Source organism: Humulus lupulus, chromosome 5 (assembly GCF_963169125.1).
Source record: "Humulus lupulus chromosome 5, drHumLupu1.1, whole genome shotgun sequence".
In the NCBI taxonomy this organism is placed as follows: domain Eukaryota; kingdom Viridiplantae; phylum Streptophyta; class Magnoliopsida; order Rosales; family Cannabaceae; genus Humulus; species Humulus lupulus.
The window spans coordinates 19,459,802-19,475,744 of record NC_084797.1 but is presented as its reverse complement, the minus strand read 5'-3'; the positions used below and the strand labels follow the sequence as shown (position 1 = coordinate 19,475,744).

General features: G+C 33.6%; 1 protein-coding gene across 1 annotated transcript; it reads right to left on the bottom strand.

Moving 5' to 3' along the window:
• Nucleotides 1-396: 396 nt before the first annotated feature.
• On the bottom strand, nt 397-5,523 carry LOC133834579 (abscisic acid receptor PYL8-like). The gene is made up of 3 exons (XM_062264245.1): nt 5,100-5,523; nt 4,187-4,402; nt 397-872 (listed from the first exon to the last, which is right to left on the bottom strand). Exons 1-3 carry the CDS (start codon nt 5,241-5,243, stop codon nt 654-656), a joined length of 579 nt encoding a protein of 192 aa, XP_062120229.1. The 5' UTR covers nt 5,244-5,523; the 3' UTR covers nt 397-653.
• Nucleotides 5,524-15,943: the final 10,420 nt, after the last annotated feature.

Here is a 15,943-nt window from a genome sequence, read left to right as displayed (position 1 = left end):
ATTTGAGTTGCATATTTTGTTAGTTTTTTCGGTTTGGGCAGTTTGTAAAAAATTTTACACAACCATACTAAATACTACACAACCACATGACAATTTCGCTTAATTAATCATATTTATCAAAACTGAAACTCACTGTTTTAAAAAATTAGATGTGTATTTTAAATACACATAATACTATAGCAATTATGTTATTACTTTGATTAGTTTTTTTTAATAAGTCATTAAATTCTTTGCTATTTTTTTATTTCTTGTGATTAGTTTTTAAAAAATATAACAAATAAAATTAAAATATAAAAAATAATTAAATATTCACTTGTCTCTAACCTTTTTTTTATAAATATCACATAAGTAACATTTCTCAAAGACATCACACAAGTCCTCAAACATTTACAAAAATATCACATAAGTCTCATGAAACCCCTGTTATTCATATCAGAAAATCAAACATAAAAACTTAAGTGAGACAAAATTAATAAGTTACAGAATAAAGTTTGAGATCCTACGTGTTCTTTCAAAGAAAAGCTTAGGAACCTCTCTCAAAATAAACCCAAATACTATACATCTACAACAACTACTGGCTTATTAAATTCTAGGACTAATCTTAATAAAGCTATTTCTCACAAATAATATTACAATTGGTTCTTTTCCAATTCTCACAACCGATCGATAGGTTCAGTCCTGAAGTGGACTGCACACCGCTCTGAGACATCAGCAAGTGATTTGAGATTGCACTTAATCAAGGCTTCAACAAAGTAGCAAGTTTCATCTTTTGTGTTACCTTCAGGAACATCTACCATAAATGATTCTATCACCAAAGTCCCTGGTCTTCCATCAATTATTTCTGGATGAAGAGAGACAATTGAAGAGTAGTTCTGAAAAAAAAAAACAAAGAAAAGTTGAGGATCAATGGCTTGGTTTAGGTTGCCTGCAATTAACATAACCAAGAAATTAGTATATATATACAGTATATATACAGTATACATAGTCTCCTCAACTTTCCTATGGAAAGTCTATCGAATATAAGTAATCATGTCAAATTATTAAACATTGATCAACAGAACTTGATTATACTCATTAATCAACAGGACCAATTTCTCTTTTCACAATACTTCACATGGTGCACAAGAAAACAAATCATATGTATTGCATAATTAGAAGTTTTCTTGATTGAAAGAAAAAAAAATAAAGAAAACTCCACATATGAATAGCTGCAAGACACAGAAAAATTTAAGTTTATATGTGCATGAAGAGTACCCATAAAACTCTCTTCTAATGCAAAAATTACAAAAATATGCTAATGAATCACTATCAAGACTAAAATACCCGTCTCATAACCCTATGCCCCTCTTCATTTCTCCTCTCTCTTTCTCTTGGCTTCTCCACGACAGCTGTGCACAAAAGAAGCCCAATGCAGTTGTGAACTCCAATCAGCCAACTCAACGTTATTAATACCACCTCCTCTCATCATAGAAGCTCCCATCCACCATTAATATCATAATTTTTATAAAAAAATGTTTTAACTATTCAAAAAAAAGATAATTATATGTGCACCAAAATATTACACCAACTGACACGATACTTCTTTTTAAAAAAATGGATCCCACCTTAAATAAATTTGATTGGTTTAATAAAGCTGACAAGTCAATTTGTGTAATGTTTTGATGCATAATTTTGCTGCATATATCATTACTCTTTGAAAAAAAACATATCAATAATTTAATTTCAGTTAAGACACTTATATATATGTTTTGAACACTTCTATGCATGATTTTCTGATTTTGTTTGTAATTTTTTTTTCTAGATCTGAAACTACTATGAAATAATTCAATGGTTACATCAAAAACTTGATATTTTGAAGAAAGTTCAATACATTTCGATGTTAATTCAATGAATTTTGATGGTCACATCAAATTCAAAACTTGATTTTTGACGCAAAAAAAGAAAATTCAATTAATTTTGATGCAAAGGCATAACTTCTCACTTGATTATTCTTTTGAGGTGATTTATTTATTAATTAAATTTTGGTTTTTTTTTTTTTGTAATTTGCACTGATTTTGTCTTCAATTTGATGGAATTTCGATATCAATCGATAATTCCAGCAAAACTTGATTTTTGAACACGAATTCGATGTTTTTCGATGCATCCTCGATAGTTCTCGATGTAAACTTGATGAATTTCAATGTTTTTTGATGCAATCTTGATAGTTGTCTATCAATTTAAGTCAACACCAACACAACACCAACTGTTCATCATTGGGCAACATTAGAGAAAATTTTAAGTTACTTGAAAGGAGCACTTGGACATGGTATCATGTACGAAAATCATGAACACACTCATATTGAATATTTTTTAATGCAGATTGGGCAGGTTCCAAAATGGATAAAAGATCCACTTCAAGTTATTAGGTCTTCATTGGAGAGAATTTGGTCTTATGGAAGAATAATAAGTAAAACGTTGTGTCACAATCCAATGCAAATTCAGAATATAGGGCTATGACACAATCTGTGTGCGATAATGTGGATATATCAACACTTGACTGAAATATTTCTTCAAACTTCAGTACAAGCAAAGTTGTGGTTTGATAACAAAACTGCTCTTCATATTGCATCTAGTCATGTATTTCATGAGCGAACTAAGCACATTGAATGAGAAAATTTTACGAGGCTTGATTTCTACCAAATATGTGAAAACTGGAGAACAATCAGGAACATCTTCACGAAAACTTTAAATGGAGTTCGGGTTGATTATCTTTCTAACAAGTTGGGCATCATTAATATCTATGCTAGAACTTGAGGGAGACTATTAGTTGTATTTTTCTGTCAAATTAGCTTAATCCGAGTTTTCCAATTGCATAGTTTCCTAACATAGATTCTTATTTGTATAAATATATATGCATTACAGTAATGTGATTGAGGTTGCTAGAGTATTGATACCAAAACTTTTTGGCTGCATTCCTCAAGTCTTTCTTGTTTAGGTTTTAATTTTGGTTTGTAGTACTGTATAGCCATAGGTATAGCTTGGTTATATTCTTTCATCATTATTTATTGAAGTTTATTTCCAAAAACGAATTGACTTTAGCCTGGAATACACTAGTTCAAGAAACCCCACAAAGTCAAACCACGACTATATCATATAGTATGGTCTATGGTGTATATCGTCTAAATCCAAACATAACATATATATTTATAGTCGAGAAAGAGAAACAAATGAGATGAATGCATTAGTTAAGGGAAAAAAGATGAAATCCCTTAAACATCTAAAAAAATCAGCTAGCTAGTGATACACGGCAGACTAGATAATGTACAAGGCCATTGTTTTGTAGAAACAACATATATTAGACAAGAGAATAACTATGTCAACTCAGACTGATCGATCATAAGCTACTTGTGAAGAAAAGACTGCTTCCACCTATTTCAACCTTATAAGAAGACTTAACATAAGTAAATAATTCCCTATCAATTCTATTTTATTAAAACATGCACCCTTTGTTCTGAAATGAATGCAGAAACAAAAGAACAAGATACAAACACCCTTCTGATTGTTTTGTTTAACAGTGGCAGTCCTGCTTTTGTTAGCTAAATTGTTTTAGGAGCCATGATATGGTAATATTGTTAGTTTGTTCTTGGGATTTCCAGTTTTCTTATTGTAGAATGGTATTTATTACTTGAATTTTAAACTTACATACATACTGGAAGAAAATTTCTGCTTTAGAATATTGATAGATTTGAACTATGGCTACTGAGATCACAGATGCTGATGATGCATGTTTATAGGTACCAACTGTAGAGAAGATTTTCGTTGAAATCATGGTTGATGAAGTGAATAAAGGAATGTGACAAGTGGTCAATATGGCTAAAAAATATGGGCAAAAATTCTTGAGGATTTGCAAAATAAAAGTAAGCGGAAATATGTAATGAAACAAGTTAAGCAAAAGTTTACGCACTAAGTATCAACAATCTGACTATAACTTCAGCACAGTCATCTAGTCAAATAATGATTAAATCATTTAGCTATGTTTCACACTATGAAGAGTTTCAAAGTGTTTAAATTCAGAAAAATCCAAATTCATTGCATTGTGTGCGCAAACTTAGAGTTACTCAGCAAGAAAACGAGTAAGCTTGCATATATGAAAATGAAATCAAAATGACAGAAGAAAAATCATGAGTAGAAAGAAGAAGAAGAATACCCTAAGTCTGTGATCACCCCCAATAATCCTCATGCTTAGGATGTGCTCGTTATCATCTAGATATTCCAATCTTTCAGTACTTGTAGTGGCTGGAAGTCCAGATTTCACATCAACTTCTCTCAAACTCCCAATCTCAAGGTTCCCCTCTGCAACACACCTGCTGATGAACGGCTTATACCTTTGTGGCTGATCAAATCGTCTCACTAATGACCAAACCTGACGAAGAACATTTTTTAGTCCAACAATGCAAGTGAACAAACAAATCAAATAACATACAATAATTCATCAGACAATACTGAAATCCTATTACTCCATTCTCCAACTGGTATGAAACAGGAAACAAAAACACTCGATTCAAAACAAAGAAGAAGAAGAAGAAGAAGATGCTTCCAAATGCAGAATCAAATCAGGGAGTTGTCATAACGACACACATGCAATTAGGAAAATTACACCTTTACTACAAAATTCAATATAGTAACTCAACAAATTAGCAAAACTAATGCCGAGATTGAAAGTCTTATCTTTTCTTCTTCTTACCTTTTGAAGATTTTGTTTTTTCCCAATTCAACAAACCTCAAATAGACCAGCATACATAAGCTTGAGATTATAAAAAAAAATAAAAATTCACAGACGGAGATCAAGTACTTCACGAAAATTCCTTAAAATATCAAAAAGAAACATTTCCAAATGCAAAACCCAACAATCCCAAATCAAGCGGAAATCACTATCACAAACATTAAAACAAGCAAATGAAAAAACCCAATTTCAAGAATTTTTCAAAAGGAGAACGAAATCAATAAATAAATCATAAGACGAAGATGAATACAATTCATAAAACCTAGAGCTCGAAAGAATACACATGCGTAGACACACGCGAAGGAGAAAGAAAGAGAGCATATATATAGAGATGTACAAGATGAACAGGGGCTTTGATGTGTCTGTAAAGAACAGAGCTACACTGATGGCCTCCGGGTTCATGCCTATGGTGCCTTTGAATGAACTCATTTTCTAACCCACCAATTCCTCCATTGCCAACCGCCACTCCATTCCCATTCATTTTTGGGGAGTTTTCTTTATTCTCACGATATAAATTGAACTGGGCCTAATCTTCCAGCTACCAGCTCTGCTTTTCTGTCCCGGAAATGATTTAAAGAATGATGAAAATGAAGTAGGACCATGAAGAAGGTGAAAGAGAGTCGCCCCGCAAACGAAAAAAGAAAAGGACGACCCAACGCCGGAAAACGGAGCTCTGATCACCGGACTGTATGTTTTGGAAAGGAGTGGCTGGAAGCAAAGAGTAGGAGAGTAACCTTCAGCCTCATCTCCTTTTTTAAAATCACACTATTAACTATTAACTATTAAATACATATATGTTTTTTTTTATGAATGTAAATTGGGTAATTATCCCATATCCGATTTTTTACATTATTTTTCCATTTTTAAGTTATTAATTAAATTATTACATTTCATACATGTATTATTTCATTTAAACGGTAATCTAATTTTTATATATTTTATTTTTTATGAATGATTTTTATATATGGAGTTTTACAATTTGTTGTAGGTAGTAAATAACGAAATATGAGACATTTAACTTCAGAACTTGTGGGCATCTACGAGTAACGATTAGAGTTTTGATCATCATCTTCATTCTATTCATCCATATATGTTAATTTCTCAAGTTTAAATATTTTTAAAATTATTAATTATTTAAAATTTTAAAACTTTATTGATACCAAATAATCCAAATTATCGTGACTTCTCTACAATATTGCATTAATTGATTTTAGCACTATTTCACAAAATACAATTTATAATAGTCACTACATATGAATAATTATTTTAATATTAATTAAGATCAATAATTTATATTTATAATTGTTAATTAATATTTTTAAAAATAAATTTTAATTTTTTCAAACTTTTGGAAGAGTTGCCTGATCATATGGTGATCATATTTATTAATTGGAGAATAAAAAAATCTTATTTAATATTAATTCTTCATTCATTCTTCACTCTTGATTCATTACTTTTATCCATTCCATAAGAATTTTTTTTTTATAAATAATGAGAATAATTAATGTGACCATTATCTTTCCAACTAATGCTTATAGCCTAATTAATCTAAAAAATTCGAAATTATTGATTTTATATATTTATTTTCATTATCATTATAATCATTCAACATAAAAAACTTGTTTAGTGATTTATAGTAACCATCCAGGATAATAACTATTGAGAATAATTATATATAAGTGCAATTGAATTTTTTTATTCAATAATTAAGATAATATGAATATTGAAGAAAAAAAGGGAACTATCTACTCAACATACTTGTATTTTTTTAACAAATATAGATAAATGAAAAATTAAAGATCTGATTGCCTTCTTAAGACACATAAGATAAATGTTCTTCCTAAAAAAAATTAATAAATTTTCTACACCATAAACAAAGTTGAAAAATGTTTTTGACCTTTTCCTTTACTATTGGCTTTCTCTTCTTTGTTGGAGCCTTGCGAGGGACAAGTAAATAATATGATATTGAAGACTCACTCTCATATTCATAAACTTTCTTTACCTTTGAGATCTATGAGCATATGACTGCAACCTCATGCAACCCATGACAACATAAAAACTCATATTCTAATTTCATTCTTATGCAATCCATGCAACTCGCTACAATCTCAAATGTCACCCACTCCAACCCCATGTAACTTAAAGCAACACATGACAGCACATGCAACCCTAATGCAATTTCAAATGCAACTCAATGCAATCTAAAGCAACCCAAATACAATTTTAAATGTAACCTAAACAACCTTACATGCAAGGCCAATGCAACATAAATCATCCCGAAGGAACCCACTACAACCTTAAATACAAGCTTATGCAACCTACTACAACGCTATATAACCCATGACAACATAAAAACTCATATTCTAATTTCATTCTTATGCAACTCATTGTAATGCAACCCACTATAGCCTAAAATGCAATCTACTGCAGCCCACATGCAACTTAAAGCAACATAGGGCAAGCCCATCCAACCCCATGCAACCCAATTCAATTTCAAACGCAACCCAATGCCACCTAAAACAAACACAAATGTAATTTCAAATGCAACCCACTGCAATCTCAAATGCAAGTCCAATGCAATCCCATTTTCGAAGGTTGTAGATTTTGCAATAGAGGTTGCCAAAATTGTTGCACCTAATGTTTTAAAGGTTGCAGACTTTGCTACATAGATTGCACCTCAAGTTTCATAGATTTTACAAATGTTGTAAAAGAGGTTACAAATGTTGCAAGACAAGTTGTCGATGTTTCAATAGTGGTTGCAACTGAGGTTGAAGAGGTTGCATACATTTCAGCAAAGCCCATGCAACCCTATGTAACCTACTATTCCCAATCTGAAAACTCATATGCAACCTCATGCAACCCACGATAACTTAAAAAAACTCATATGCTAATTTTGTCATATGCAACTCAAGCAACCTACTACAACCTCAAATGAAAGCTTAATGCAACTCTATGCAATCTAAAGTAACTTTAATAAACTCATTTAAAAATTTCATCCTTAAGCAACTAATGCAACATCAAATGCAAGCCCAATATGCAACCTAAAGCAACCCATCACAATCTCGATGCAACTTAAAGCAACCTAAAACACCTTTACAAAAACTCATTTACAAATTTCAAATGCAACCCAATGCAATTTTGCAGATGCTGCAATATTTGTAGAGGTTGCAGCAGAGGTTGAATAGGTGTATACATTGATAAAAGGTTGCATCTCATATACAACCTCAAATACAAGCTGAATGCAACCTAAAGTAACACATTGCAACCTCAAATACAAGTCCAATGCAACCTAGAGCAACCCAGTGCAACCTCAAATGCATGCCCATGCAACTCAATACAACCCAATGCAATCTCAAATGCAAGTCTGTGCAACCCAATGTAGCCCTAAGCAACCCATGGCAATTTAATAACTCATAGGCCTTTTTAGATTCAAGTTTTGCCTCTAAGCTTATTAATAGTATCCAGGAACATTCAGAACTTAATTTCAAAAAAATTCTATAAGATAATTATAATTGAACAACTAATAGTTCTATCAATTTATACAATAATTTCTATCAATATATATATATACATGAGAATAATCAAAACAAAAAATATATTTTGACAAAGGATCAAAACCATTGCAATATTATGAATTTGGGAGCGACAAATTAACAATTTTTTTGGAAATGCCCAACTCAAAAAATATCCCCTCTGCTTTAGCATTAAACAAGCTGAAAAAAATAAATGAAAGATTAACTTTGATATCCAAAAAGATTCACATCAAATTGAGAAAACATTTATTCAGCTATCTACTCCAAGTTATCTAACATTAACATTTAGACACACACATACACTCATATATAAATATAAATATATATATATATTCAGAGTGAAACAATTCTAAAGATTAGAAAGTTAAAAAAAAACTACAAGCTCTGATTTTAAAAAAATTTCAAAGATATTTTCAATGAGTGAGTGAGTAGGATGCCTTGTAGCTGGTGGCAGCGAAACCAAGAAGGAGAGGGAGCCTCGGAGGCGGAGTGGGCTGGTTGTTGTCGACGAAGACTCAACGACAAAAAGCAACGTCGTGGCTGAGGCTAGATGTAACGCCCTGATTACCCCAAGACCGTTATGGTGAACAATGAACCGTGAATTTAACTCGTTACCCAAGTTCTTTGGTTAAAAACGTGCATCTAGGTGTTATTAACAGGTTAATGTGTAAAACCAATCAAAATGAAAGAATATATTTTATTTAAAACATAAAACTGTTCATGGGCCCATAAAAACATTTACAAGTTATTTACAACTCAAAATGAACATTGCAGTTTAAATTTATAACTCGCCGACCTAAGCGGCAAAAATAGGGTAAACCCCCTAGTTCCTCTAAGAACTCTTTGGCCGTGGTGGTAAAGCGACCACATATGTACACAGCACCACCTATGCTCTCCACTCAAGGCTGGGTGAGCTTTTCTTTCCCTTTACCTGCACCACATAGCACCCATGAGCCAAAGCCCAGCAAGAAAACATAATAATGCAAGCATATAATATCAAATGATGATCATGATAATCATACAGAGCTTAAAGCTCTTAACAAATGAGTGAATATTACTTTGTGGTTACATTAACCATGAAGGAGCTTATAACTCTTAATCAAATGAGTGGTTTAACACTTGAGGGTCTGGTAAACCATAATGAGTGACTGACAAGCAAGTCACTAGCTTAAACAGATGAGTGACTGCTGGGTAAGTCACTAGCTTAAACAGATGAGTGACTGCTGGGTAGGTCACACGGGGCTCAGCACCCACAGCCATGTGACTGAATAGTCACTGTGGCTCTAAGTAACTAGCCTTTGGCTAGACAAGCGCTTATAGTATTCATTGAACTTGAGGTCGGTCCGGCATTAATGCTCTTCTGAGTCATTTAATGCAGATTTCATTAGATTTAATCTTTGTTGGCTTGCGTTGAACACGCTAAGGCTGTTCCTGACTTATGAGTCAGCACTGTGTGACCAGTGCCCAGTACCACTGCCGAACTTGACTAATGAGTCACAGCTTCACAGTTGATACTGACACCTTTGCCAATTCTGACTATTCAGTCAGTACCATACACGAGTGAGCAAGATTTGCTAAGCATTCAATAATCAATCCATGTCCACATTTAACACATTCAACATGCCTCATGAATAACCATGCATGTCACATATGGGGTGCAGTTTTCTTACCTCTGGTTCGAGCGATAATTAATATAAGAACGACCCTTGAGAACGATCTGTCTTTTAGTCCCTTAGCGGTCACCTAGTCATAAACAAATATGCGATTCCATCAATAAAATGGATAATAAAAAGTTCCCGAACCAAGATCTAGCCTCCGGGACGTCGAATCCTAAGATTTGAGTTCCCATGAAAAAAACACATTTTTGGCCAAAAAAGCTCTTGAGGGTCGCGACCCTACTTCCACCATGTTGCGGCCCGCCTCCCAAACAAAGGCGCCAACCTCAAGCTCCTGCACCCAATGTCGTGGCATTGCCTCCAAGCGCCACGACATTGCCTCCCAGCAACCAAAAACCCCTGTTTTCTCCCATCAAAACCTTGCGATTCTCCTTGAAACCAAGCTTTCAAACCACTCCCAAACTTCGCCCAAACATCCAATTTAACCCATAAACTTCATCTACATCATACCCTCATCAAAACCCAAGCATCCAAACTCAAAAACTCCCATTGATTCAAACTATCCATATCAAAATCCATAGGTTGAAAACTATAAGAAAAAACAGAGTTTAATCAAAGTTTCATGGCTGAATTCTTACCTCAAGCTGGATTTGAGTCCTCTTCAATGGATGAACTAAAGTCCTAAGCTCCAAACTTTGATTTCCTAGCTTGGTTCTTCAAATTGGGGTCAAAAATTCCAAAGGAAAAATAAGAGAAGGTACAGGAGAAAGTTTTCTATGCTCTGTTTTCTTCAAGTTTCTACAGCCTTCAATGGCTTATATAAATCTTAAGGTGAAATGACCTTTTTGCCCCTAGGTCATTTAAAGGTTTCTAAAGACTCCAAAGGGTAAAATTGTCCTTTCCCACATATTTCGTTAATCATAATTAACACCCTCCAATTGTCGTTATCCTCGATATTCTCAAATACCAATAATTCAAATCTCGTTACCTTTTTATTCCCGGTAATGCTCTAATCACCAAAACACCCTGAGACTCACCCCAAGCCTCGAACTCAAACATGTTATGACCAAACTGATAATTTATATTCAAAGATTGTCTCATGCCGAATAGCTCGAACAAATCCACATTATAATGTGGCCTCAACAATTAATCACAAGCATGCACCAAAACATACAGATATACCATCAATGGCCAAATTACCAAAAGGCCCTTACAATCAAATTTGGACCCACATGCATGCATTTAACATCATATTATGCATTCTTCCTCGGCCACGGACATGTTGACCGGCTTGATGAGCACCACGAACCCCACGACCTTGTACTCTGGCACCGGCTCCGCGGCCTTGTATTCTCCCTCCGTCACCACCGGTATCACGGACCCTAGTACGGCCTCGCCTCGCGTGATGTTCCAACCCTCCACGGTCGGGTTGAGCTGCATGGCCAGCGTCAGGTTGGCCTTCTTGCTCCATAATGAAAATGCTTGAAACAACAAAAAGTAAAGAAGAAAAGATTAATGGGAATGCTTTAGTTGTAGCTTTAGATCGAACATAGTATATATATAATAAACTAATGTCAAGATTAGCTATCTTTAATTAACCACTTAAAACTCCAACTAAATCAACTATATCCTGTGTTTAAAAAAAAAGACTACAGTTAAAAAGCGTGTGTTAACGTTAACAGCGCATGTTAACTTGCTAGACCAGACGACACCAAAATGGTTGGACCGAATACTAATCACGACCCAGTAGTGAAACCTGGGCTCAAGCATTCAAATTCAAGTCGATCCCTTCTCTTGTTAACCCACCTCTTCAACTCAATTTTATTTAGAGATTTTTACATAAAATACTTATTTTCGCTAAAAAAATTACGTTTTTACGGTCAAATATTTTTTTTCTTTCAATTTTACGGTTTTAAGAAATTTTTTACATTTTTACAGTTTTGTCTTTCTTTTTTTTTTTTTTTGTTGTTTTCAAGTTGTTTTTACATTGTTTTAAGGTTTTTTTTGGGTTGTTGTTTAGTTGTTCTGATATATATATACATATTATTGCTTTTGTGTTTTCTTTTTGGGTTGATTCAGTGAGATGTTTTCAAGTTGCTTTCAAGGTGTTTTTAGTTGTTTTTCTTAAAACCCGTGTTTTGTAATTATGAAACTTTGAAAATCGTATTTTTGAAAACTTGAGTCCGTATTTTTTAAAGAGAAAAAGTAGGAACCGTAAAAATGTAAAAAAAAAATATTTATTTAAGAAAAAATCTCCTTTATTTAATAGACACAATCAGGATTGTAATTTGACTAGAGATTTTAATAAACTAGTGGTGGTCACATATGAGTAAGTCGCGTATTTTTAATTATATATATATATATAAATATATAGGCTTTCCATGTAGTCACGCTTTTGGCAATTTGCCTGACTGGTCACGCAAAAAAAATTACCGTGGGGGCCACATATTAATAAAATAACAATTTCTATAATGTACTTGAGCCTCATAAACTACGCTGACATGCTAGAAATTTAGTCTGGCACGCTACTTTTGACCTGCTATAGCAAGTAACACTTACTGCTAGTGGGGCCAATATTGTAAATTTACATATTTTTTTTATAGGGATAAAATCATAATCTTATCCAATTTTTGGTGTGATAGTAATTTATTTAATACGATAAAATGAAGGTTATTTTGACGTAGTATAAGCTTTATGGAGTGATTTTAAAAACATATTGCGTAAAGCTGGTGGACTCTTAAAGAATGTATTCCAGAAGCAATATTCTTTATTAGTACGTGTAGATTGTTGGAAGCTGGTGGCTTTGAAAAATGGGTCGAGCTGGAGTATGGGCTTCTACTAAATTTTAAAGGGAATTTTTCAAAATATGGCTTTTAAGCCATTATTGTGTAAAAATATGGGGATTATACTTTTTTTAATTTGTATGAGAAATTTTATTATAAAAAAAAATAAAGTATGGGAAACAAAATTACTAGCTAACTACATATAGAAGCTAAATTTAAAACCTAAACACATCATCCAAACATGGTTACTATTGTAAATTAGCATTCCATTATTCTCTCTCTCAAACCCCAGCCACACAAACCCTTTCTCTCTCCAAATCCAGCCGCACAAACTCATTCCCTCTCCAAACCCAGCCGCACCCTCACCTCTAGCTTCGCTCGGCGCAAATTCCCTCCAGCTCCGGCGACCCTCCATTCGAAAGCCCTAACCGTTCGAGAACCCAGCTCTGCCCAAGCCCCAGCATCCAAACCCAAGTGCGATTTTGCACCTCCTCCGTGCGAGCGCATGCGTAACTTCGAGCCCATCCCCATGGAAACTCACACCCAAACGTGAACCACCCCCTCACCTCCATCTCTGTCGTTGGACTGCCTCCATTTTTGGTGCCGGCCATTTTTCAGATTTTAATATTTTTTCTATTTTCGAGGTGATGCAAGGAGGTGGTCGGAGTGGAGGGTCAGCGATGAGAGGCAGGCGGTGACTAGGGTTCATGGTGAGGGAAGAGAAGAAGATGGGAGAGAGAGAAAGGGGTGGATTTTTTTTTCTATCTTCAAGTTTGTGGTAACTGGTTACCTTCACATTCTTTGTGTGTATATTTCTGAGGGTAACTAGTTATCTTCACGTTATGATATCTGTGTATATTTCTGGGTTCTTTATGGTAACTAGTTACCTATGTTACTAAAATCATATTTACTTCTAGAATTAAGGTTATAAAATCATAGTTATAATATGATAAAATGAAGTTTATTCTGACGTAATATAAGATTTATGGAGTGATTTTAAAAACATATTGCGTAAAGTTGGTAGACTTGTAGAGAATGTATTCTAGAGGTAATATTCTTTGTTAGTACGTGTCGTGTAGATTGTTGGATGCTGATAGCTTTGAAAAATGGCTCAGGCTGGAGTATGGGCTTCTACTAAATGTTTAAAGTGTCATTTTTCATGTTTTGGGCCTTATTCAAAAATAAAGAATTTCACTAGCCACATCTGATTTGTACTCACAATTCACATCCTCCAAGCTAATCCCATATTATTTGAGAACTAACTTAGGTAACCATCCACTAATTAGGTTACTAAGCATAAGATTTGACACATTTCATTATGTCTAGTGTCACTAATTGTACTAACATCTTTAAATATTGTATTTAGTCACTCGAGGACCCTACTAAAAAGGAAACCACACCATTGATACTCATAGTTTGTAACATTTAAGCTAATCCATTATTGTTTGAGAACTAACATAGGAAACAATCCTCGAATGAGGTTATTAGGAATGAAATTTGAAACATTTGACTATGTGTTGTGTCACTAATTGTACTAACATCACCTAATATCTCATTTAGACACTCCGGAGCCTTACAAATGAATAAACCACATCACTTGTACTCACAAATCGCAACCTCCAAATTAATCTCTCAAAATTTGAGAACTTATTTGGTAACTTTCTACTAATTGGGTTACTAGGTATGAGATTTGAAACATTTGACTATGTCAAGTGTCACTAATTGCACTAATATCACTTCATATCCCACTTAGTCAATCGAAAGCGCTACAAATGAGGAAACCACATCATTTGTACTCATAATTCACAGCATCCAAGCTAATATCTTAGAATTTGAGAAATAATTTCGTAACAATTTACTAATTAGGTTACTAGTATGAGAATTGAAACATTTGACTATATCTAGTGTCTCTAATTGTACTAACATCTCTAAATATTGTATTTAGTCACTCGAGGACCCTACTGAAAAGGAAACCACACCATTGATACTCACAGTTTGCAACCCTTAATCTAATCCATTATTGTTTGAGAACTAAATAGGAAACCATCCTCGAATGAGGTTATTAGGAATGAAATTTGAAACGTTTGACTATGTGTTGTGTCACTAATTGTACTAAAATCCCCTAATATCCCATTTAGACACTCGGGAGCCCTACTAATGAATAAACCACATCACTTGTACTCACAAATCGCAACCTCCAAGGAAATCTCTCAAAATTTGAGAACTTATTTGGTAATCTTCTACTAATTGGGTTACTAGGTATGAAATTTGAAACATTTGACTATATCTAGTGTCTCTAATTGTATTAATATCCCCTAATATCCCACTTAGTCAATCAAAAGCCCTACCAATGAGAATACCATATCATTTGTGTACTCACAAGTCACAATCTCCAAGCAAATCTCTTGCAATTTGAAAACTAATTTGGTAACAATGTACAAAATTTGGAACATTTGATTGTGTCTAGTATTACTAATTATACTAACATCCTCTAATATCCAACTTAACAACTCGACATCCCTACTAAATAGGAAACAACATCATTTGTACTAATAATTCACAACATCCAAGCTAATTTCTCTTAATTTTATAAATGATCTTGTAACCACCCATTGATTAGGTTACTAGGAATAAGATTATAAACATTTTACTATGCGTATCATCATTAACTGCACTAACATTCTTTAATATCCTACACAACCACTCGACATCTCTACTAAAAAATAATCCACATCGTTTGTACTCATAATTCGCAACATCCCACCTAATCTCTGACAATTTGATAGCAATCTATTAATTATGTTACTATGTATGAGTTTGAATCATTAAACTATGTCTAGTGTCTCTAATTGTGTTAGCACCCCTAATATCCAACTTAGTCAATCGAAAGCCTTACCAATGACGATACCAAATCATTTGTACTCATATTTTTGCAATCGTCAAGCCAATCTCTTGCAATTTGAAAACTAATTTGGTAACCATTGGGTTACAAGGTCCAAAAAATTGAAACATTTGACTATGTGTAGTGTCATTAAATATACTAACATCCTCTAATATCCAACTTAGCCACTCGAAAATCCCTACTTGATAGGAAACCACATCATTTGTACCCATAATTCGCAACATCCAAGCTAATTTCTTTGAATTTGTTAAATAATCGTGCAACCATCCATTAATTAAGTTATCAGGTCTAATATCTTACTTTGTCACTCGATAGCCACATTGTTCCAAGATCAAGAATTTTACTAA

Coding starts and splice junctions, on each gene's coding strand:
- LOC133834579 (XM_062264245.1), bottom strand. CDS start 5,243: ATGAATGGGAATGGAGTGGCGGTTGGCAATGGAGGAATTGGTGGGTTA. Junction 4,403..5,099: donor TCAAAGCCCCTGTTCATCTT/GTACATCTCTAT, acceptor GTTCTTCGTCAG/GTTTGGTCATTAGTGAGACG. Junction 873..4,186: donor GGGGTGATCACAGACTTAGG/GTATTCTTCTTC, acceptor TTTTTTTTTCAG/AACTACTCTTCAATTGTCTC.